We start from the raw sequence: 25,630 nt of genomic DNA on the forward strand, positions 1-25,630 counted from the left end.
TTTTTCCATAACCATTTCTCATCCTCCATTGTCTTTTGTTACCTGCACCTTTTGGCGGGTTTCCTCATATTCCTCATCTGGTTGCTGCTGCAGCCCCTTTTGGTTTCTCAGTTGTTGAAGCTCCTGAATCATAAGTAGGCAGGGAGAATGTCATGAAAGAAAACGGAGAAGCTACGTCAAAGCAAAATCGAGCGTGAAAAATGTAATTTGTACTTCCACAATTTATTTTTGGAAACGGGGCAGATTAAACTTTCAGATGAAATGGAATATTTTTGGACTATCATCTTCAAATCATGGCTGCTCCCTTCAGTTCTTGGCATTGATGATCAGGTACGGAGCTTGTAAACCGAGGAGGAGGTAGGAAAAAATCCTGCTCAATAGAATATTCACATAATACAGGTAAATGGGGGCCTTTTCACGGTCCAGATGTTGTGGGGACGTTTTAATCCATTCAAGACATGAGGGTGTAGTTTTAACCTCAAAGTATTTTGTTTAAAGGAAACAGATGCCATAAACTGAGGAGACGAGCTACATTTACAAATATCTGTATCGTCTCAAAAATCCTAACGAGTTAACCTGGCAATCATGAGAGCATTAAGGGACGATTCCCTGCAAACTGCATCGGTTACTCTTGCAAATGACCCGTGAATGGAGGACTTGGATGGAGCAATACGTTTTTTTGCAATAGTGACAAACATCTATAGTTCGGGTGTAGGATGAGGGTGAAGGCTTGTTCTCTGAGCTTGTGGGTTGGTTTCCGAATGTTTCGCTACCAGACTAGGTAACATCTTCAGTGGAGGTTAAGGGATGTCAGTGTCCGTGTCCTTCTGTTTATAAGGGTTTCAGGTGTGTGTGTGTCAAGTGAGGGTCTTGTGATGGGTCAGGTGAGAATAATCAGCGAGAGTCTTGTGATAGGGAGGTTACATCAGGTCAGGGTCATTGGGAGATGAACTGCTAGTGGTGGTGGTGGGAGTTACGTGGGTTAGTTGAGGGTCGGTGCCGTCACTGGTTGGCTGTGTAGTTGATTTGGATTCTGAGGGGTTTGTAGGCTGGTTGTAGGTCCATGTGTCTGGTGATGGAATTGACCTACAACCAGCCTACAAACCTCTAAGAATCCAAATGCCCAAGGATCTCTCAGCCCCACTAGATAAATCAGGCCAGGAAATCAAGTCCAGAACAAGACCAGAACTATGCTTTTTTTTCAGATTTGCTATAACATCAGAAACTTGCAAATCTGATTGTGCTATACACATCCCTGCCTTCTTATGTGGCTCAGGGAAGTCTCTGCCTGAATGTTCTGAAGATTAACTTGTTTATTATGACTTAAAATTTTTTTTAGCCATCCTTGTCTATGTAACAGTTCTTGCATACTTCTGTCAAGGTTACCTCCCTTACTCTCTATAGGCTCACCTTCTCTCCCCAACAGTTTAACCTTTACATCAGGGGTGTCCAAACTTGGGAACTTTAAGACTTGTGGACTTCAACTCCCAGAATTCCCCAGCCAGCATGGCTGGCTGGGGAATTCTGGGAGTTGAAGTCCACAAGTCTTAAAGTTCCCAAGTTTGGACACCCCTGCTTTACATGAAAGTGCTGGCTGGGGAATTCTGGGAGTTGAAGTCCACAAGTCTTAAAGTTGTTAAGGTTGGAGACCCCTGCAGTAGAGGACCCAGCAGTCGAGAAACACACCTCAGACTAGCATTTAGTACAGTAGTGTAGTAATGAAGGCCTTGTCAAAAACATTCAGTTCCTGCCTGCCTGCCTGCCCGCCTGCCCGCCCATCCATCCATCCATCCATCCATCCATCCATCCATCCATCCATCCATCCATCTATCATATTTATTGGCTGCCCATCATATTACAGGGTAACTCTGGGCAGCTTACAATATTAAAATATAAAACTACTGTATTTTTCGGAGTATAAGACACACTGTTTTCCCTCCTAAAAGAGGCTGAAAATTTGGGTGCGTCTTATACTCCGAATTTAGCCCACCCTCCAGCCCCTACCCTTCGGCTTCCACGCATCCTCTTCCTGGCTGCAGAAATTGTCATTTCAACCTCCAAATGCTCAATACGCGGTGCCAAAAATGGCTACCTGGAACAGCTGTTGGCTTCTCTTACCCTTCCCCGCTTTGCCTGCTTTAGTCACTAGCACTCCCTTCGAGGATCAGTTGTGCTTTTGAAGCTGTTTTTCAGCCCAAACACAAGCTAAGCGACTTTCCGTGCTTTACCTGTTTTTCTAATTGCTGCTCCCTCCGACAATCAGCTGTGCTTTAGAAGCACAACTCCCATCCCCAACCTCAAAACCAGTGAGAGAACTAATGTGCTGAAGCTGACCAGGCTAAGGACTAGCCAGATGAATACCTGGTAGGCAGAATCCCCCCCCCCCTATTTTCCTCTCCAAAAACTAAGGTAAGCCTTATACTTTGAAAAATACAGTAAATATATAAATAAAATACTACAAAAGTATAAACATACAAAATTCAATAGCTAAAAGATGGGAAGGGAAGAAGAAGGATGAACAGGGGTGGGGGAGCGGGGGATCTGATATTAATCTATCAGCCACTTCCAACATGAAGCCCCTCCTTTGGTGCCCCAAGCCAACTGGCAGAGCTGGGAAACGGCAGAGAAGGCCCTTCTCCTGGACCCTACCAGCTGGAATTCCCTGGCCGATGGGGTCTGCAGCATGCCTCCTCTGCCATCCTGGGTGGGACAGGTCAATTCCATACAAAATCAGAATCGTGCAGGCAATGACTTCCACTTGCAGACGTGACAAGTTGGATTTTGAAGACACAGGATAGAAAGAGAACTGACGCTTCTGAACTTTGATTCGGAGAAGACTCCTAAGAGTAATACTGATAGCTAAGAAAGGTAACAAATAGATCATAGAGCAAATTAATCCACAGTTTTCACTCCAGGCACAAACGATCACACGTTATGATATTTTGTGAAGACATAGCTCTATAGAAAAGTCCACAATGCTGGGGAAATGGGGGGAAAAGAGGGAAAATAGCAGCAAGATGGATGGGTTTGATTACAAAAGAGGACTACACTCTGCCAGAAAACCTGATAGAGCAATTAGAAAGCAGGTTATCCTAGGGGGAAAAAATCTCAGCCGTTCACTAGCAGTTGACACTGATGTAATGGAACATAATCATAATCAAACTGCTTAGGGTGATTTGATTGCAGCTGGGTAGAAATGTTCCCCAAAATAATTGTTGTTCTCAATTAGCATGATTAAGTGATGCTAGATCTAAAAGTAGGGTCTGGAGTAATGGTGAACCGGGTTAAGAATTTTGAGTGAAGACCACTACTTTGTCCAATTCTACATGCTGGTGAATTGTGAAGGTAGGCAATGTGGATTTAAGTTTTGAAAAGCTGTGTATTTCTGTTTTTCCCCCCTCTCCTTTGCAAATAGGGAGTTAGATCCTCTTCTCGTCTCTTCCTGCTTTTTTAGCTTTGCGTCTCCTCCCTTAGGGGCAACTGCAGTCATTGTGCATGAACGGAGCGCTCCTTATTCTTGTGTGGATCCCCTGAGCGTTTGTGTCCCTGTCTCTCCTCCATCTGGGCTCATTGAAGGCACGGTAAGTAGGGGAAGTAGCTGGAGGCAAAGGGTTGTCGAGCTCTGTTTCTGAATAGTGGAAGAGGATTCGCGCGTTTCAGAATCGGTCATGCTATAGCAGTGCATCAATAATGCATCAGTAATGCTATTACTAGCTAGGCCGCTTCTTTTGCTCGCTGTGTATGAGGAGAAGGCGCACCTCTGTCACACTGGCTCCCGTTTGTTTCTGCCGGTGCATAAGGTGTAGCATTTGGCAACAGGATCCTGTCATTTCTGTTTACATTTCGGGGGATTCCCCGTCTCGTTTCAAGATAGGCACTCGTGGAATTCTATGATTGTGTATCTTCCTCATAGTAGTGTCAATTCTCTGGTCTTGGTGCAATTTGGGCACCAAATCATTGAATTCAGCTTTATTTAAACCGGGGCAGGCAGCTCAGGCAGTTATTATCCATCCTCTTGTCCTTTATTTGCAGTCATTAAGGTCATGAAATTTGTCAAATTACAAGAGCAAATTTGGGGGAGTGTTTTTTTTTTTAAAGGAATATTGTATCAACAAATATAAGCAGAAGTTCACACATGTTCTCAGACACCCCAGGCGGCTCATCATCTCTCCTGTACAATTCCAGGAAAAGGAAGGTTGGCCATGTGCTCCCAGCACAATCACCTTGGATATTAGATCCATGCAAATTCTAATTACTGCAGCAAAGGAGAGAAAAGCGAGCCAGCATCGGTGACCCCTGAAGTTCTGTTTCCTCTACACGTTTAAGCGGATCACCTGCCAGCCCAGTCAAATCTCCTTGCCAGGAGTTCTGGCAGCACGGTCCCTGAATCAAACTGATAATTAGGGTAATGCAGACGCTCCATCCATTTTTCTCCAGGAAGTGCCTCGGGTTCCGTGAGCCCTTTGCAACCGAAGAGCAAGTAGCTTCACTCTAATTGACTCAATTAACCCAAAATTGTGGATTCAAAGGTTCTTGATCAATGAACACGTTACGTGACCTGGGTTTGTACTCTTCTAGGCTGGTTCACTGTAGCTACGGTATTTATTTAATGTTATTTGTACAGCTGTCCATCTCACATTTGTGACTCTGGGTAGCTCACATAGTTAAAAAGAGCCAAATAACAATAAACAAAATGCAGGAAGAGAGTAAAAATGCAATACAGGTAGCCCTCAACTTACGACCACAGCTGAGCTCAAAATTTCTGTTGTTAAGTGAGACAGTTGTTAAGTGAATTTTGCTCCATTTTACGACGGTTAAGTGAACCAGTGCAGTTGATAAGTTAGCAACCCGATGATTAAGTGAATCTGTTTTCCTCATTGGCTGCTTGTCAGAAGGTCACAAAAGGAGATCACATGATCTTTGACCCAGCAACGGTCATAAATATGCACCAGTTGCCAAGCGCCTGAATTTTGATCACATGACCACGGGGATGCTGGAAAGATCATAATTGTGAAAAATGGTCGTAAGGCCCTTTTTTCAATGCCGTTGGAACTTTGAACGGTCACTAAATGAACAGGGATAAGCCGACTCCAAACTGTAACCAGATCCCCAGGTTGGTGGACAAAATCATGTCAAAGGGCAAGCAGGCTTGAGTCCAATCTAACCACCTGGGTGGTGGTGGGGGGAGGAATCATGTTCTAAAGCAGCTGTCACCAACTGGTAGTCCATGGACCACTGGTGATCCGTGAGAAAATTTTGGTGGCCCGCAGAAAGATTATTTGCATTTTTTATATTGCACTAAATCAGGGATCCTCAAACTGCGGCCCCTGGGATGGATACGTGCAATGAACGCTTGTGTTGCTGGCTGCAGAGAGTCTCACCCTTCGGGGTCTTTTTGTGCTGATTGTAGGGGGGGCAGAAATTTCCACTTGGGGTCTGCTTCGGCCTCCTAGTGAGGGGCTATGGGTGAAGGCTGGAGGGAAACACCGCTGGGGGCGAAGAGCCAGAGGGCCTCGTTCCAGTGGGACTGCATCATGGCCTGGAACTGGCTGACCGTCTCAGCCTGCTGAGCTTCCAGGCACCGGTACCTGGCCTTACACTCCCGCAGGTCTTCCCTCTGCTTGGAAAGCCTATGCTCCTAGTCCTCAGTGAGGTGCTTCTGCTGAGCCTCCTTCTCAGTCAGACACAATTTGAACCAAGAGAGCTGTTTTGCCAACTCTTTCTCATAGTGGCTGCTTAGCTCCAACAACTGTTGGGGCCCTAAGGAGCCTGGGCAGGCAGGCAAGGAGTGGCTGGGAGGGGAGGGACGAATAGAGGCTGGCGAGGCACCCCTGGACGTAAGTGACATCAAGTTCGCCACGCCCACCCAATCACATCACCACCTAGCCACGCCCACCCAGCCAGTCATTAGGCATTATTAGCGGTCTGCGGGATTCAAAATTATGAATTTAGGGGTCCCTGAGGTCCAAAACGTTGGGGACCCGCCCTTTTGTTCTAAAGGGCGGGTGCTGTGGCAGAAAAGTCTCTCCCTTCTGCATCCTGTCAGATGACCCTGCTTAATCAATGGGACCCACAGCATGCCCTTCCCGGTGGATCTGATGGGATGGGTAGATGTACAGAGGCAGACCCACAAATAACCCACCTCCCTGCCCTGTATAGTTTTATAGGTTATTACCAGCACTTTTGAATTTAACCCTCGCAATCAGACTGGCAAACACAGCCCGAGTAATTTTTCTCAATCAGCAAACAGAGTGCTATTACGAATCTAATCTTTCAGAATGAGATACAGAGAATTGAGGGGTCCTTGGTGCTCTCTGAGCTTGCTTTTTTTCTTGCAGACGTTTCGTTACCCTAACTAGGAAACATCATCAGTGCTAGTGATGATAGCACGGATGACATTAATGCAGGCATGTCCAAAGTGCGGCCCGGGGGCCAAATGTGGCCCTTTTTCAAATTTCAAGCGGCCCGCAGCCTCTTCTCCCCACGGGAGTTATTTGTTTAGTCTTTCATAAAATACCGTATTTTTCGAAGTATAAAGATGCATCTTTTTCCCCTCAAAAAAGAGGCTAAAAATCTGGGTGCATCTTCTACACTGAATACAGCATTTTTTGCCTCCCAAAACTCTGCCCCCTTCACCAAAATGGCTGTGCATAGCCTTTAGGAGGTTTTCAGAGTGCTCCTGGGGGCTGTGGAGGGCATAAATGAGCAAAAAATGGGCCATTTTTTTGCTCAACTTTGCCCCCCCCCCCCAGCCCCCAGGAGCACTCTAGAAGCCTCTTAAAGGCTATTCATGCCCTTTAAAAAAAAGGCCCATTTTCGTGGGAGAGTGCAAAAACTTTTTTTTAAATTTGCCTCTTCAAAATCTTGGTGTGTTTTATACTCTGAAAAATATGGTAGTTAATTCGCATTTAATGTTAAGGGTTCAAAGAATGTCAGGCTGAATGATCGGCCCCACACATTTTCACCTCACCAAATCTGGCCCTCCTCGCAAAAAGTTTGGACACCCCTGCATTAATGTAATGTCTGCAAGAAAACAAGCAACCAAGGACTCCTTCATGTCAACCCTGAGCTACAACTCTTCTCCTTTACCAGATAATTACTTATACAAGAAAACCACCCACGGATTCTCTCTTCTTCTTTCTAACTGTGGACTTCTGAATGTATAAGCTCTGCTCTAGATTGGCAGCTTAGAGACCCGGGATGCAGCTACTGACCTCATCTTTGGCCTTCACCAACTGTTCCAGCTCTTCTAAAGCCGGCGAGGTCTCTTTCCTGACATCGCTTGAGGAATTGTGGCCTCTCTGGGCTTCCAGCTCCGCCACCTATGGGAAATTGGAGAGAAGGAGAATGGAGGTGATTTCTTAGAAGTGGGGGTCAGCGGAATTATTGAAAAGTGATTTGGCTACAAAATAATCATGGCCATTAACTTGAGTCTGAAAAACACATGGATTTGAGATGAACTGGGAACAATCTCTATGACAAAAAGAGCAGAAAAGGAATTGTTTTCTATCCACAACCACTCTGAAATTGTTTTAAGACCTAGATACTAAGTGGCAATATCCTCACCTATGCCCAATGCTCTGTTTAAGGGATATGAGGAAAGGGCCTCAATCTTCGCTACCTTTTATTTGCTTGTTTTGTTCTACTGTGACATTCCATCCACCTTCCATATCTGAGTTAATGTATTATTAGAATGTTTGTTTTGAATAGGAGGACTGTAAAATTTCTGGAGTTTTCTATCTCTTAAAAGGAAGTTAGCAAAGTGATAAGATTCTTTCTCAAACTATAATGCATGTTGAAAAATTACTGTGGATAAGGCCCTGTAGCTTGCACCCATAGCTGTCCCAGTCAATTGCTATATCCAGACCAGAGTAAGCATACATGCGGCACAGCTAGCAAAATATGATGCCTGAGGCTTATTTATTAAAATCAGCAAACATCCAAAAGGCAGAAAAAATAGGAAGAGAGGAAAGCAGAAAATGCTATAACGTACATGATATATAATTCATATCTCTCTACATGCCGTAAGCGTACCTATCAAAAGGAAGAGACTTTCCAGAACTACTGGTACAATACTGTGTGTAATGAGCATGGACAGTCCCAGAGAGAATAGCCCTTAGTTATTCAGCTTCTATGTATCTAACAGCAGCAGAAAACAGAAGGAAAATAGCAGATCAGATGACTCCTCCCATATTCCGCAACATGGAGGAAACAATTTGGTGAGCAGGAATGATACATCCAACAATTCAGATAGAAAGCTTACTGGGAAAATCTACAATTATTTCTGCCTGAAATTTTAGCCTATTCTCCTGACGTTTGCTTCGCCTTTTCTGTACCCTTTCATTTCTTTCAAGTGCAATCACTGCTATTTCTTCCCAATCTCTATGACACACACACACACACACACAAACACACACACACGCAAACATATGCTTTATCAGCTTTCTTAAAGCCAGAAACCCCTCTATTCATTCACAGAATTACTTTTATATATCAAATCCGGCACTTTGTAGCCGCTAAAAGAAGGGCATTCACTGCTTTGCATACTGAAAATTCAATGCTCTCAGCATTTCCAGCCTTTAGGACAAAAAAAAAAAAAAAAGGTTTGTTTTAGAACATGGAAATGCCTATCATGTAGATAGAAAGTCACTGACTGCTACTTGTGGATGGGCATGTTACTGAAAGAATGAAGTAGTTCATATGATGTAAAGCAGGCCACCCAACTTAAAGCATGCTGGCCGGGGAATTCTGGGAGTTGAAATCCACCCAGGGCTGGGCTTCTGGGGGTTCGGGAGAACCTCTAGCTAAGATTCTGTGCAGTTCGGAAAATCCCCAAATCCCACTCCTGGGTGACCCCACCCTCCCCTCTCCTCCCAGGAGTCCCTCCCCTGTTTTGGATGCAGGTATGTGCAGGGCACGTGCAGAGGCTTGGGGAGGGCGAGAAATGGGCCTACTGGAAGTTTGGGAAGGCTGGAAACAGGCCCTTTTCTGGCCTCCAGAGAGCCTAAAGAGCCTGGGGAGAGCATTTTTGACCTCCCGGAGGCTCAGCAAAAGCCTCCGGAGCCCGGGGAGGGCAAAAACACCCACACCCCCATTGCTGTGGTGCAGGAGGCCGACTAGGCCATGCCGCCCACCCCTCCCCGGATAATTGTCCTTCAGTGAATTGCTCAGAAGAAGAGGGCAGGGCAGGAACACCAGCTGACCATGGCTGGGGAGAGTGCTGGAGGTGGGCTCACCAAGCATAAGCACCGGTGGTGAATCGGTGATGGGAGGGGGGCTGTGGAGAAGTGGGCACGAAAATGTGGCCAGTGCCAATTGCCTTAGACCCCTGTCAGAGAACTCACTGGTAAGGCCTAGCAATTACAATACACCTTCAGAATACTGATTATTAGGAGGAATATGAATCAAAGTGAACATAATTTGAGTGCTGGAAAGCACCCAAAAGTGCAAGGAAAGTGGAACTACCTTTATGGAGACTGTTGATCCGTTAAACTTAATTTTTTCTTCCTATGCTCATCTTGTACAAAAAGGCCAGTTTGATGTAGTATTTAAAGTACCAGGCTAGAAAGCGGGAGAGCATGATTTCTACTCCTGCCTTAGTGACAAAGCCAGTTGGGTGATTTTGGGACACTCCCTCCTCCCTCTGAGATCTAAGAAGGAGAAGGGGAAGGGGAAGCTATTTCTGAAAACGTTGCCAAGAAAATTGCGGGGACTTAGCAACTGCAGGAGTCAATGCTGACTTTAAGACACAAAAGCAAGCAAACACTCATATTTATAAACACAAACTTTACAGAAATCTTCACTGATCTTTCCCCCCAAAAAAGAAAAACATTTGCCATATGACATTTGTCCCAAAACAACATAAACATTGTCCGTGCAACTAGCCTTCTTTGGGGAAAGTGGGCACATATAAAATGACTGCATCTACAACTTAATCCCGGTGATATTTTATTCGTGCATAAATGCACCCTTGCATACTAGTAAAATGCCCACAAAAATATTACAAACAAAGTTTTAAAGCAACTGTTTTCTTATCTCACTGAAGGCAAAGACATTGTTGGGACAATACGCTGACACTGTAAACTGCTTAGAGAGGGCTGTAAAGCCCTGAGAAGCGTCATATAAGTCTAAGTGCTATTGCTGTTAGTAAAGCAAAAAGGAAGATGAAAAATGAAAACGAATGGGAAGATCTGAAATAAACAATGAATGATACGTGTGTAGCACTCTATTCAAGAATTCAGACATTTAAAAAACCGCAAACAGTGAAGTCTTATCAGTTCCGTTTCGGAATTACTGAATGTCCATGCAATTTGGAATCCCAAATTTTAGGAAGGCATGTTTGGAGGAGGAGGAGGAGTTGGAAACAGTACACATTGTTAAATGATGGCTTCATTCATTGCCAAATCAGCACACGTTAAGCGAGGCCAGATTGATCTACAGATAAAATCTACTTGTCACACACAGATTCTCGAGTGTAGCAAAGCGGCTGCAGTAGATAAAAATTGTGAATGAAGGTTAAAGGAGGTCACCGTGGGTTCTGAGCCGCCTTTCTTAAAACTAGCTTGTCACCGACTTTAGCAGCAATGTTTACTGAATAAGTAGGGGAAAGTCTCAGTTTGCCACTGCTCAAGCACTAGCCGGCTGCAATTAAGCGGAACAAAGCAGGGATTTGGGGGGAAATAACATGAAGTGCTTCTCCGTGGTACCCTTTCTTCCCCAAGCCTTAAGGAAACCAATGCTCTATCAGAATTTGGTGTGCAATCCTGAATCCAGGCAGCAGCATGCATACCGCACAGAGAAACTAAACTGATTGCATTTATTAGAGAACGACTTCCCTTTCAACATTTCAACACAGATGAACAGAGTAATTAATATATGGGATGTTTGGAATTATTAGAGTGGTGTATAGCGGAAGTCAGGGGGGTGGGTTTGATTGGGAGGTGGGGGAGGGCTAGGGTGGAGGGGGGAAAATATATATGTATAATTAATTTAGAAAATGGGATCAACGGGATATTGTTACTTTAAGAGAAATCTATATTATGATTTATATATGCTTAATTAATTTAGAAGATGGGGTGAATGGGCTATTGTTACCTTAAGAGAAACTTGTATTAGGATTGTTGGGAGGTGAGGGGGTACAATATCTGATTGAGAAATCTATTTTAAGACGGGGGGAGGGGAGGGGGTACAGTATTTGTATGTGATCTATATTATATGTTGGGGGGGTCGGGGGGGGGTAAAAAGGGGGAAAATCTGTGTGTATAAAACTTTTTCAATTAAAAAAAAACATTTCAACACAGGTAGCCTCAACTTACAACAGTTTATTCAGTGACTGGTCAATGTTACAACGGCCCTGAAAAAAGTGACTTATGACCGCTCTTCACACTTATAACTGATTCAGCATCCCCATGGTCACATGATCTAAATTCAGACACTTGGCAACTGACTCCTATTTATGACAGTTGCAGTGTCCCAGGGTCATGTGATCCTCTTTTGCGACCTCCTAATAAGCAAAGTGTAATGGGGCAGTCAGATTCACTTAACAACCGTGTTAGTAACTTAACAATTGCAGTGATTCACTATCGGGATAAAAATGGTCATAAAATGGGGCAAAACTCACTGAACAAATGTCTCACTTAGCAAGAGAAATTTTGGACTCCACTGAGGTCGTAAGTCAAGGACTACCTGTATTTGACCCAGCTTATTTTCACCATGGAAAATGTACAACAGATGGAAAATTCTGTTTTTTACACACAACGAGTGAGCGCTGAAATTCTAAGAACTCAAATATGCGCCTCATTTAATCTTTTTGTTAAAAAATCTTTCAGCAAATAGGTTTTTCTAGTTATTTTAGGCCAGTTGTTAAGTTAGTCACATGGTTGTTAAGTGAATCGAGCCTCCCCATTGATTTTGTTTGTGATAAGGTAGCAGGAGGTGATCACATGACCCCGGGGCACTGCATGAATTTTGAGCATGCAATCACGGGGATGCTGCAATGGTTGTAAATCTGAAAAATGATCATAAATCACTTTTTTCGATACTTCTGTGTTCTGACCCCCCTCCATGCCTGTGAATAAACCAGAACACAGGCTTGGCTGTTTGCCAATATTTAATTACTGAGATAACGAATCCTTTGGCTCAGGGCCCAGACAACTCACATTCAATAGATTAACTCTGCAGCAACCCAGATAAGTTGAATGAAGCAACGCAGATAGTCCAAACGAACAGACACGGCTAGAATACACAGATAGATATTGGTAACTACTAATTCGAACGGTTGTTTCCTGCAAATGTCCCCTCCCAACACCTCACCTATAATCTCTCTTGAGAGGGGCCAATCCACAACCACCTGTGCTTAATCATCTTCTGTGAGTCTGCCTACGGAGTTGCTGCTTCTGTTTCTCAGCCCTTCTCAATCTAGCATCAGGGACAAACTGCCTTTGATCCTCCCCACTGCTCCATGCCTCAGGTGCCTCCTGGTGGCCAACCAGCCTCTCTGGTCCCTGCTCTGAGTCTGAACCCTGCACAGGGTCCTCCACATTGTCCAGGGCAGACTCATATGGTTCCTCGCTATCCGAGTCCATCAGCAGCTCAGCCGGATCCTGCTGAGCCACAACACTGCTGTAACTTCAAATGATCACTAAATAAACTGTTGCAAGTCAAGGACTACCTGTATAGGCCTCAACGGAATATGGTGGGGGAGAGATGCTTCCACCAGCCAGAGTGATAGGCCCTGTGGGATGAGGATGCCCTACTTCCCTCTCCCTCCTCCAATGGAGAACCTTGAGTGAATCTCTTGGACCGCCACTCACTCGTTGGCGCAGTGCTTCGGTCTCCTCCTGATATGCTGCCAGCTGCTGCTTCCATTGCTCCACATTGGCATTAGCTTCATGCAAGGCAGCCACCAGTTTGTTGTTATTGTCTTGCAGAGTGAAAAATTCGGCTTCCCACTGGACTTCGCAAACGGACCTGGGAGACATAGGGACAGAAAAGATACAAAGCATTCTAAGTGTTTAGAGTTTACTTTATTGTCATTGCACCTTGTACAATGAAATTAAGTGCCATCTTTAGTGTACATTATACATAAAAAATAAAACACATCCTTCACATTCTGTACAATTCAACTGAAAATCTCTGATATTGCATTACTATTGCACTATACAGTAGAATTCAATATAGCTACTGCTCTGGGATAGAAGCTGTTTTTCAGCCTATTTGTCCTGTACCGTCTGCCAGGCGGTAATAGTTCAAAAAAAGGGTGCCCAGGATGAGATGGATCTTTAAGAATGTTTTGAACTTTCTAAAGGCAGCAGGAGCTATGAAGCGTCTTCCAAGGAGGGGAGAGGGCAACCAATGACCCTCTGGGCAATGACGTTGACCCTCTGGAGTGCTGTCCTCTCTGCCACTGTGCAATTGCAATAATTCACTTATGCTGTACCTTCCTATCTTTCTTACAGCAGCTGGCATACTTTCCGTTAATCTATTGTTAATAAAAAATGAAGGACAACAAAGTAGGGGAAGGATTTCTAACAAGGACTTTGAGGGCAGGTATATTCGGAGATAGTTATCCTGAATTTCAAGGTAAAGGACTTCAAAGGCAGTGCAATAAACAGACTCTAAAAATACCCATACCCAGTGAGCAATTAAGCAATTGTATTTGAATTAACTGCTGTTTCTCATATTGCTTTCAAGACGTATTTCTAATAGGGAAGGAAAGTTTCACTGAATCAATATGGTTGTCACCAACATGTCTAGGAGTCAAATAAAAACACTATTAAAATACAGTATTATCAATTTAACACAGCATAAAATCTTGCCTTCTACCAAGAAAAAACTCTGGGGAACTGCAGTAGAGCAACTCTGAAGACACACTGTTCCCCGGAGGGAAGCTATTTTTTTTAAAATTAATATTTACCTTTTGCATTTAAAGGCATCAGCTGCCATAACACAGCAAAAGTTAACAGTGGGGCCAAGTTGCGTGGAAACAAGTTCCCCATAGACAGCTTTCAAATTATTGGTGCTGGTACTTCTAAACAAAATGCAGTAGGCCCTCCCTTGTTAAGCACACTATGTTGTGTGTTAAAAGGAAAAAAAGGAAAAGAACCAGGTAAGTCTCTTGTTGTGACATATCGAGATAGGAAAAAAAAACAGGGTGGGAATCTATACCTGGGCTCTGAATAAATTGCACCACAAGTCCTGATTCGGGAGCGGGGAGCATGTTTTTGGAAAAACCTGATGAACAAATAAACCCAACCCAACGCCCTACTTTCCTTCAAAGGATTCTGATAACAGAGTAGAACTACAGAGCCTACGGGGAGAATATAACTGCAAAAAAAGAAACAGGATGAGAACACCCTGATACTATAGCTAATATGTCTGAATTACCACAATTCTAGAGGTCCCACCAGTGAGGTCACATGTAGAACACAGAAGCAGCTCAGCAGCTCAATGACTGCTACAATATTTTCTTCCGCATTCCAAACGGTGTTAAAATTTACTCAAAGTGAATTTGTCCTCCATCTGGGGAATTCTAATAGAATTCACTCATATTTTCAAAGCAGAAGCAATGAATCTAGAGCAGGGGTGTCAAACTCAATTTCACTGAGGGCCTCATCAGGGCTGGGGTTGACCTTGGGAGTGGGGCGACTGGGTGGGTGTGGCCAACGGGGTGGGCGTGGCCAACTTGACCCCACTTCCCAAACTGCTGGCATGTTTCCTCTTCACATTGGGTAGACCAGGACAGCCTTGCGGGCTGGATCCGACCACATTGCGGGCTACATCCAGCCCTAAGTTTGACACCCCCGATCTAGAATAATTTTTGTTTCCTTTGGTACATTTTTACGGCAGCTTTGCAACATAAGCAAAGGTGGCACAATTTCATTGGGGACTAACGATCACCTTTGATCCTGGAGTTGGTGGTGTAATTATGGCAACTTTTGAAAAAGTAGTGCAGGAGGTCCGAACAAAAGTTAAATTTGACTTAAAGGAATTCACACGAAATTCATATTGGACACAGTTTCATCTATGCTGCAGTAGCTTATTTCAAAATGTTCTTGCTCATGCCCGTGAAAAATTACAGCTTGATAATAAATGTTAGAAGTCTCTGGAGGTTGCATTCAAGATTTCCCAGACTGCATCCGTGAATTAAAAGTTCTTAGAATGGCTTGTAACAAAATAAAAATAATAGCAGCAATACCACATGACATAAAATCAGTAAGAAACTGAAAGTTTTGTGAAGAAGCTATGCTTTTTCTGTCTTTGCAATGTTCATTTCACATGGCTATGTATAAAGTTTTATCTATGTATGCAAAATGCACAATATTGATAAAAACTACCTCCAAAAAAGCTATTTCTTTGCAATCACATTAGTGTGTTTTTGCAGGTACTTATTAATACACACATGTACATCGAAAATAGAGAGAATTATGCCAATGAATGGGAGGAAATAAGTGGTACAGTAATCAGCACATACTCCAATTTAGCATTTAATTTTAGACATTTTCCTAGGGATCTGAATTTAGCAGGAGCAAAATGCACAGCAGAGTGAATACTAAAGGAGCAAAGCAGGAAATCTCTTAATCATGACTTGAATGGGACACTCTAAAAAAAGAGCATTTCATCCATTAGTAAACGAAATTTTGTGCGCATGAGAGAGAGAGAAAAAAAAACAGTATCCTTAAGAGAAGGAAGTGCTCTGGTGTGCAATGTTTTAAAAGCTATTCAATCTGTCTCTGGGATCACACAGCTGCCCTTTGAAGCTGCCATGTGAGCTACAGAAAAAAAATGTGGCTGTTTTAAGACTTGCAGATACATGCTATTTTCTCAACTCTGTGTATTCTAAAGCACCATTTGTAAAAGTGTGGAGACAGCCATGAAGACGATATGTGATGGCCATTAGCAAAACTTAAGCTGAGCTTGAAAAGACAGGAAAGAGTAGGAAAGAAATTCCAGATTGCCCCATGTCAATTCCCTTTAGTGTACAAGGAAGGGAAAGAGAAATATACTCAGGTTTTCTATATTCTATGTTAGGTAAAGGTAAAGGTTCCCCTCGCACATATGTGCTAGTCGTTCCCAACTCTAGGGGTGGTGCAAATCTCCATTTCAAAGCTGAAGAACCAGTACAGATCGAAGACATCTCCGTGGTCATGTGGCTGACATGACTAAATGCCGAAGGCACACGGAACGCTGTTACCTTCCCACCAAAGCGGTCCCTATTTTTCTACTTGCATTTTTACACGCTTTTCAACTGCTAGGTTGGCAGAAGCTGGGAAAAGTAACAGGAGCTCGCTCTGTTACGTGGCGCTAGGGATTCGAACTACTGAACTGCCGATCTTTCTGACTGACAAACTCAGCATCTTAGCCACTGAACCACCTTTGTTATAGCCCAATTATATCAATAAAGCAGAGTTCCAGTATTTTTTGTGGTATCTGTTTCCTGACCCGGTTTAAGTTAAAGAGGTGACATTTTGGGGGTTGACTCCAAAGCAACGGGTAATCGTGAAAAGTAACAAATCCCCTGGCATTTAAAAAATAACACAGGAAATAGTTTCTCAGCGTCTTCTTGATAATTCCATTTTGCTTCTGTTAAACCACTTGGCGTAAAATGAAATGAGAACATGTGAATCACTCCCTAACAGGTTGCTCACCCTTCAGAGAGCATTTTTTTAATGCGCTCTCTTTCTGTTGTCATCTCCATGTCAGCACTCTGGCTCCGGAACAGCTTGTCATCTCCGGGACCATTGGAACTAATGATGGGGCTGGCCAGAATCTGTCAAGCAAAGGAACATGACAGTCAAACACGTGAAGGGAGGGGTTGCCTTTCCTATCTTCAAGGCAGCTTGCTAAGAAATTATTCTATCCTCCCCACACCCAGACCCAGACATATACAAAAAAAGCATCTCAACTCACCCCACTCGGATTGATTGGCCCACCCCATCCCTGCTGGCAGAGAAGGCATGCTGTAGGCGAGTCGCCCCCAACCTTTAGGGCACCAAGGACTGGTTCCATGAAGAGAGGTTTTTCGGTGGACCGGAGGGGGCGTGGTTTTGCCCGCATCCCTTGGATGGGGCTTCACTCATTTGTGTGGCCTGGTTGCTGGCGTGCAGCGGACCAGTGCCGGTCCATGGACTGGGGGTTGGGGATCCCTGCTGTAGGCCATCAGGGATTTCCGGCTGGCAAGGTCCAAGAGAAGAGCCTTCTCTGCCATGGCTCCTGCCCTTTGGAACATCTTGTCCCCACCCGTCCCCACCCCAAAGGAGATCTGTTCCCACCCTCCTGACCTTCCACAAGAGCCTGAAGACCTGGCTCTGCCAGCTGGTTTGGGACCCCAATGGAAGAGTATCACACTTAGAGGTTGTTTGGTGGACAACCAGATCCCCTCTCCCCTCCCCCATTAATCCTACTCCCCCCCTCCCCATCTTTCATTCATAATTTATAATCTGCATTTTTATGGCCGTTAGATAAATGGCTCTACGATTTTTTTGCTTTTACTGTGGTAAGCTGCTCAGAGTCGCCTTATGGTGAGATGGTCGGCAAACAAATTTAATCAATAAATCTCCAAATGTTTAATCTCTGTGCTGCATTAGAACTTCTGAACGTGTTCACAATCCAGGGAATCTAAAACATTCAGTCTTAGAATGTAATCCCTCTCTTTCTTGTATCCAAACCTAGATTAGTGTTCTTGCCTTTCTCTTTTAAGAGAATGCTATTCCTCTGAAATTCTTTGCTGCTGGATACTCCAGCTTGTACTAAAATTATTCTGTTAAAATGGTCGAATAACACTTATATAGCCAAAAGCTCCAGTTTCAGAAATCCCATGTAATCGTGACAATGTTTCTATCAGCTTCCTCTCTCTGCTGTCTTCCAGGGTTAGTTAAGTTTCTTCTCACTCTCCTCTCCTCCAGGACAATGGACCGTTCAGACATCCTCCTCCTCCTCATGTACTACTAATCCATCTGTGACTAGCCTAGGGAACACATGTCTTTCATCCTCCAGATCCATCTACCTCTGTTACCCAGGAGATCAGAGGAAAACAGCCATCCCTTGGTGGTGAGACTGTCCTCCAAGCAAAAATCCCTGGTGTCTACTTTCTTCTCTCCTAAGCGACAAGGAGGCAGGGGAAATCAAAGGCATAATTTGTGGACACGTGTAAATCACTCAAATCATATCCTACACAGGCAGCCCAAGCTGTAGAAGCTCTCTACTGATACACTCAACCAAGCCAATTAAACTTAGCGGTTGCATTCAGGCAACATACTGAGCAAATCTGATTCATTTGTTTTGTGGGTTGGCATTCTGTGAAAGCCTGTTTGTTTATGATACGGTGCACTGTATGGATCCAAAAACTAAGCTAGAACAGTAACCAAGTTATGGAATCTGCAGAGTGAAAGAGAAAAAAACAACAGAGTGTAGTCTTTCCTAGTTCTACTGTCATCCACTTAAAGTAGTGGGACCCCCTGGAGTAAAAACAATAATAAGCTCAAGTTGAAATCAAATTCAGAAAGCCCATTTCTTGTCTAGCAGCACAAAGCATTATATCGCTGGCCCTCAGAGCCACCTATAGTTCCTTAGCTGCCTTACTTTGCAAAGCCTGACCCTGTGACCTTGTTTCTTGAATTTTTTGTTCTTACACCTGCAGCACTCTTAGCTTTACCTAGAACTAAGCCGACTAAAGTCTGACCTAAGCGTAGTACACAAAATTGTCTGCTACAACATCCTACCTGTCAATGACTACTTCAGCTTCAACCTTAATAATACATGGGTAAACAATAGATACAAGCTCAAGGTAAACTGCTACAAACTCGATTGCAGAAAATACGACTTCAGCAACAGAGGGGTCAACGCCTGGAATGCTCTACCTGACTCTTGTTACATCCTCAAACCCCCATTAACTTTAACCTTAAACTGTCTAGCATAGACCTCACCCCTAAGAGGTCTGTAAGGGGGTGTGCATAAGCGCACCAGCATGCCTACCGTCCCTGTCCTATTTATTCGTACCCATTTACTGTGTTCATATTTATGTTTATATTTATACCTGTTATCCCGTACATGCTTGTCAAACCAAATACATACATACATACATCTACTATTGCTGGAATCAAAGGACCTTATCTCAATGACAAAGGAACTTTCTTGTCAACAAAAGTTCCCAGTTCAGTTCTCAGTATCTTTTGGATCCTGGAGAGCCATTGCCAGTTAAAATGGATGGGTAAACCACTGGCTGAATGCAGATACCCTGGCGTTTTTTTTTTGCAGCCTCTCAGAGCCCTGCAAAATCATACTATGTTCGGCTTCAAGATGCTAATTTTGCACTGTACAATTTTTTTTTTACAAAAATAACAATGAAAACAAATTGTGAGCCTCAGAGCTTTTTCATTTCATTTTATTTTTTAAATAAATCCATGGGCCCTGACTACAAAAAAAAGGATTCAGGTTGACCTGAATCATGCTTAATTTACAGTGAATTCAGCCATCCCACTAAGGACCGGTGGATATGGGGACTTAGTCCCTCCAGACTCACTTGGTGGGAAGTCAAACTGAGAGCAGGGCTGGTTAGTTCAGTCTTATCCTGTGATTTCTCTCTGGCCAAGCGAGCCGCTTCTTTTACTTCTTGGAATTTTGCTGCAAACTGTTTTTATAGTGTGCAGAACAGAAGACAAACAAAATACAAAAAAAAGAAGAAGTCATCAACTGCTCTGAAACTTCCAAAATAAGCTGTGAAATGACAACCCTCGTTTTATCAACATTTCACCCTCTTCTGCCATCTTCTCTTTTGCTGAGAACTGTTGATTTCCACATTCTGAATGATAGGAAATCAATGTTTTCTGGACAGGAGTAAGGATTTGGCTGCAGGAGTAAGAGCTCTAAGCATTTTTCCAGGACTGAGTTTCAAATTAACTGTTACCTAAGCAAACACCCTTGTTGCAATAATGGGAAATGCTGGGAAGCAGCCATTTAGAGTGAAACTGTAGAGTTGGGGGAAAATAGTCACCTCATCCCTCGTTTCTCCTTTTGGGATAGGAACCTTGCAATTAAGGCATCTTACTTACTTCCAGTCAAGATAATTCACCACTACTGAATACAGTCTGGCAGTTCCACCATTAATCAGCAACTGCCACTAGAAGGAACTTTTTCTGTTTATTCAAAATCTCTTTCTTGCAATTTGCACTATGAAGCAAAACACAGAAGGGTCTTCAAATAACTGAAGATCCACTCAGATAATTTTCCTAGTTTTATGCCTCACTCTTCAGCCTGAATTCTTCGAGTAATTTTGCAGAACCATTAAAGGTACACATGGTTGTTTATACAAGGCAAATTGGTTAAGAGTTTCAGACTAAGGAAACCCCTATTTAGCCATGGAGCTCATTGGATGAGACAATCTCATATACTATGTATGTTATCCTACATTCACCTACCTCACAGGATGATTGTAAGAAAAAAAAGACAAGGCAAAACCTTTAATACATTAAAAGTGAGCATTATAAGTAATAAAAGATAATTCAAAGAAAACAGCAGGCAAAATATCAGTTTATAATGATGAGAATACTTTCAAAATGTAAATTTCATCTAGTGCCAAAAATATATTAAGTCATACATTAAGCAAGCCTCGGGGGTGGGGATGGTAGTGTGTTCTCCCCCCCTTGTCCAAAAGAAGGCCTGTTAAGGCGGATGAGTCATACTTATATATCAATCTTTCCTAATCCATTGACCTCCAGATCTGTGGAAGTAGAATTCCTATTTTTTTCCTGCCAATGGCTTTGTAGGTTGGGATTGATGGTGTCATAGTCCAATACACCATGAAAGGTGGGGAAGTTGATCTAATTTGGTTGCCAATAACTGGCCTTGTTACTCTGTAAAGCTGTAAAATCCTTCCTGAGATTAAAACACTGGTCTTTGTCACTTTAAAACAATGAAAGAAATGAGATCACCCGTTAAACTCTGCCCAGATTTTCTTGGAAAAGCTAGTAGGATCCAAACTATCTTTTAGAAACATCTTTAGTAAAAATGGTCCTTTCCCCATCCAATTCCTATAATTCATCACCTGAGTGAGATGTTGTTCAGAAGGAAAGCCCAGCCCATAGACTGTGTTGGCCCTGCTGTCTGCCCACTGGCCAAACTTCTGTGAGGTCTTTGTGAAGGTCATGTTGGGGGTGATGGTGCTATTGATGATGGCCTATAAGGAAGACAAACACCAAGACTTTTAGAGTTAGTTTAGAAAAGGAATAATTTCCACAACTAGCAATTGCATGAATAGTTTTTGAAAAATGACAGGAAACATGGGTGCAGGATGCAGTGACACCCAGGTAGGCAGCAACACATTAAATATATGTTCCCCCACCAGCTTGTTGGTTATCCAGTCTGGGCAGCTCACAAACCACCCTTACAATTTAGTTGTTGAAGAGGTGCTTGCACAATTATGAACATTGTGCAGATGTTTTTAAATGTTCTTTTTTTTAAATGTCCTTTCTCGCCTGGACTACTGCAACGCTCTCTACATGGGGCTGCCCTTGAAGAGCACCCAGAGGCTTCAGCTGGTCCAGAATGCGGCTGCACGGGTTATCATGGGGGTACCTAGGTGCTCCCATGTTACACCCCTTTTAGGCTGCCTGCACTGGTTGCCAGTTGTTTTCTGGGTGCGATTCAAGGTACTAATTATGACCTTTAAAGCGCTCCATGGCTTAGGCCCAGGGTACATGCGAGACCACCTACTGCCACCAGTAGCCTCCCATCATCCAGTGCGATCCCACAGAGTTGGCCTCCTCAGGGTGCCGTCGGCCAGACAGTGTCGGCTGGCGACCCCCAGGGGGAGAGCCTTCTCTGTGGGAGCGCCTTCCCTCTGGAATGAACTGCCCCCGGAGCTTTGTATAATCCCCAACCTCCGGTCCTTCTGACGCGCCCTAAAAAGTTGGCTTTTCAGCAAGCCGGTCTGGCCTGTTAATTTTATCTAATTTTTAAAATGTTATTGTTATATTAATTGGGTTTGTTTTTTGGATACTTATCTAATTTCCTTTTAACTTTTGTGATATGTGTTTTTTAATGTTGTACACCGCCCTGAGTCCTTTGGGAGAAGGGCGGCATATAAATCTAATAAATCCAATCCAATCCAATTCTTCATTAGCTCTAAATCAAAACCGTTGGAAAATCTGAATAAGCATACTTAGGAATTTTGCATGATCAAATCAAATTGTTTCATTAATTTAAAAAAAAATCTTCCTGGGACAGCCAACGCAGTATGATCACAAAGTCATGGGTGACATGGGTAGAAATTCCCATTCGGCAATGAAGGTTACTGGGTTGACATGAGGCTGTTCATCATATTTCAACTTAATTCACAGCACAGAATCTGTTAGGAAGAATGATTAAATAGCATATGTCTTAAGTTCCTTAAAAGAAAATCAGAATATAATTACAAATGAAGGCAAATGTATGTGTCCCAGGATAATGTTGCAGGATCCAATCTGGGTCAGTCACTAGGACCAGAGGTTTTGTCTTCTGAGTTTTTGGACTCATCCTGGAGTCCATCTTCAGGAAACCTCTCTCTAGCAGAGTGTGTGCTGTTGTGTGTGTGGTATTCTGAAAGCTCGGAAGGCCAAACCTCTGGTCCCACTGACCGACCCAGATTGGATCCTGTGAATATAATTATCACGATTATTTTTCAGTGCTGGCATCATTGTTTTAAAACAAGAAACTGGACATGGGAGAAGCCACCTGACATTAGGTCTCACCTTGGTGCCTCCCACACTGATGATCCGATAGACATTGCGAGTAGCATCATAGAAGTAGGACACTGTCAAGGCATGTTTACTGGCAGGGATCCAGTTCCTCTTGGTGGCAGGATCAATCTGGAAGATGTGGGCCCTGGTGCTAAAAATTGGTTGCTCCCTGCAGAAGTGAAGAAAATAGAGCATGAGGACCTCAACCGTAGCAGGGAAGAATTAGGCAACCCCTATCACTGAAGGGTGTGTAAGTTCATACATACACAGACACACAAACAAACACATTCTAAATCAAGGGATTGTGTGAAGTCCCCGGGTAGAACAAAATTATAATTTAAGAGGCTGATATTGGACAACAATTAACAAACGACATCTTAAACTGTTATTCTTCTTGAATATATTTGTGCAGAAGGAGGGAGTCTGTGGTAGCTAGTTTTAGATGTTTACTGTGATCAGAAAAGAGGTATTTTGATATATTTAAGGATGGTGTGTGTGTGTGTGTGTGTGTGTGTGTGTGTGTGTGTGTGTCCTACCTAGAAATATGCTCTCACACATGCACATATATTAGCAATGAAAATCAAGTTTTTCCCCATTTTTCAAGACTAAAAACAATATGCTCTCTACTCTGACCCAGATCGAAATACAAATGAATACAGCTAAAGCTCTAATCAAAAAAGAGAATTACAACATCTTTAAACTGTTAATTTGAATGTGCACCCACAGATGCTCTCTCTTCCTCACACTCACATGCACACACACACTCAAACACAGATTATGGGAAGATTAAGATAAGACATTACCTAATTGTTGACATTGGTTAAGACTGATTAAGGCAGCTGGTTTGGCAATAGAGGTAGTTAAAAGATCAGGTCATCTACCATTAGGTTAGTACAGTTGCTGGGCTAATATCCCACTTGAGTTAAGGGTCTGGAAACAATTCATTTCCTACCAATGGAAACGTACACTGTTAATTGACACTGTACAATGCAGGAAAGGAGAAATGAAATGGAAGCAGGACACACATAATATTAGTTTTAAATTAGGACCAACGAAAGCTTTTTAAAGAAATTATTGGCTTCTAAAGGAAGGGCGAGGGAAAAAATCCATGCAGTTACGTTATGACAGCTTATTAACAATTCCAAAATTTGTGTCAGAAGGGTAACTAAGGAACTGGGCATTTTCTCATACTTAGATAAAAATGGCAACATCTGAAATCTATGGGGAGCTGTTAAGAATCTTTAAAAATCCACAAACCATTACATTATATGTTTCCATATCAGCATGGTTTACAAAAACAAAAGTAAATGTCAGTTTGGTCACAACGGGTGAGATATAGCAATAGCTATACAGGTTTTCATTAACTGTAGGCTTACATGCAGCCAATGAGTTTGACTGAGCTTAGAAAAGGGTGACAGAGCAAAAATTATTGGAATTGATCTTTTCTCTTCAACACTGTAGCATGCTGAACATCTAAGACACATGAAGCCTGGATTTCAGTAGCAGCATTTAGAAAACATTTGCATTTACAATCTGCACAACACAACCCATCTGCATCCTCGGATACAAAGGCTTTGTTGCCTGATGGGACATCAATTGGAAACCTGCCTTGGTGCCCAAATGCTTCTCTGCAAGATTCTTTCTTTGTGAGGATAAATAGCTAAGTATTTGAAACACATAATATACACGAAAGCTGTAGAATTTTATAAGCAATAATGTAGGATAGTATATTTTTACCTTAATGGGATAACTTCTATTTTACAATATATGCTACAGGGCACATTTCAGCCACAGGGGTTGTCACTAAGATTCCTTTTGAATCTTCCATGTCAATGCACTGCAGTATGCAAGTTTTCCAGTCAAACACTGCATGCAGATAATTTGGAAGGCTGTCTATTGATTGCTTTGATTTCTGCGGCACTTTATGTGCGTACATACATTAGTTATACGTAGAGATGCTACCTGGCTAAAAGCTGCTGCCCAAGTTATACTATTTCAATCAATCAGAATAGAGCTGGAAGGGACCTTGGAGGTCTTCTAGTCCAACCCACTGATCAAGCAGGAGACCCTATACCAGGGGTGTCAAACTCGTGTCACGGCAGCATCACATGATGTATTGTGACTTTTCCCCCTTTGCTAAACTGGGCATGGGCATGGGCAGGGTGTGAGCCATGAGTTTGACACTTCCGCCTTACACCGTTTCAAACAGATGGCTATCCATTCTCTTCTTAAAAACCTCCAGTGATGAGGCAGCCACAACTTCTGAAGGCAAGCTGTTCCACTTGTTAATTGTCCTCATTGTTAGGGAAGTTTTTCCTTAATTCCAAGTTACTTCTCTCCTTGAGTTACTTCTCTCCTTGCTGCCAATACAGTCCTAGGCTGCATCAACAGAGGGATAGAATCAAGATCACGTGAAGTGTTAATACCACTTTATAATGCCTTGGTAAGGCCACACTTGGAATACGGCATTCAGTTTTGGTCGCTACGATGTAGAAAAGATGTGGAGACTCTAGAAAGAGTGCAGAGAAGAGCAACAAAGATGATTAGGGGACTGGAGACTAAAACATATGAAGAATGGTTGCAGGAACTGGGTATGTTTAGCTTAAGAGAAAGAAGGACTAGGGGAGACATGATAGCAGTCTTCCAATATCTCAGGGGTTGCCCCAAAGAAGAGGGAGTCAAACTATTCTCCAAGGCCCCTGAGGGTAGAACAAGAAGCAATGGGTGGAAACTAATCAAGGAGAGAAGCAACTTAGAACTGAGGAGAAACTTCCTGACAGTTAGAACAATTAATCAGTGGAACAAATTTCCCCCAGAAGTTGTGAATGCCCCAACACTGGAAGTCTTTAAGAAGATGTTGGATAGCCATTTGTCTGAAACGGTATAGGGTTTCCTGCCTAGGCAGGGGGTTGGACTAG

The 25,630-nt window shown here is 43.1% G+C and overlaps 1 protein-coding gene across 3 annotated transcripts in view; it reads right to left on the reverse strand.

Moving 5' to 3' along the window:
* The window catches only part of HOMER3 (homer scaffold protein 3), a 48,912-nt gene that overhangs the window by 4,814 nt on the left and 18,468 nt on the right, over positions 1 to 25,630 (reverse strand). The window contains exons 3-10 of one of the 3 annotated variants that reach the window (XM_081959933.1): positions 23,516 to 23,660; positions 22,725 to 22,881; positions 21,041 to 21,172; positions 19,520 to 19,627; positions 16,647 to 16,768; positions 12,813 to 12,969; positions 7,215 to 7,322; positions 49 to 123 (exon numbers count right to left, since the gene is read on the reverse strand). In XM_081959933.1, coding sequence (XP_081816059.1) covers positions 49 to 123; positions 7,215 to 7,322; positions 12,813 to 12,969; positions 16,647 to 16,768; positions 19,520 to 19,627; positions 21,041 to 21,172; positions 22,725 to 22,881; positions 23,516 to 23,529 — 873 coding nt within the window. In that variant the 5' untranslated portion in view covers positions 23,530 to 23,660. Of the gene's footprint in view, positions 1 to 42; positions 124 to 7,214; positions 7,323 to 12,812; positions 12,970 to 16,646; positions 16,769 to 19,519; positions 19,628 to 21,040; positions 21,173 to 22,724; positions 22,882 to 23,515; positions 23,661 to 25,630 lie in introns of all 3 variants that reach the window. The other 2 variants (XM_081959932.1, XM_081959934.1) reach the window with 2 other exon arrangements.

Source organism: Natrix helvetica (genome assembly GCF_964273705.1).
Source record: "Natrix helvetica genome assembly, chromosome: 1".
Lineage (NCBI taxonomy): Eukaryota > Metazoa > Chordata > Lepidosauria > Squamata > Natricidae > Natrix > Natrix helvetica.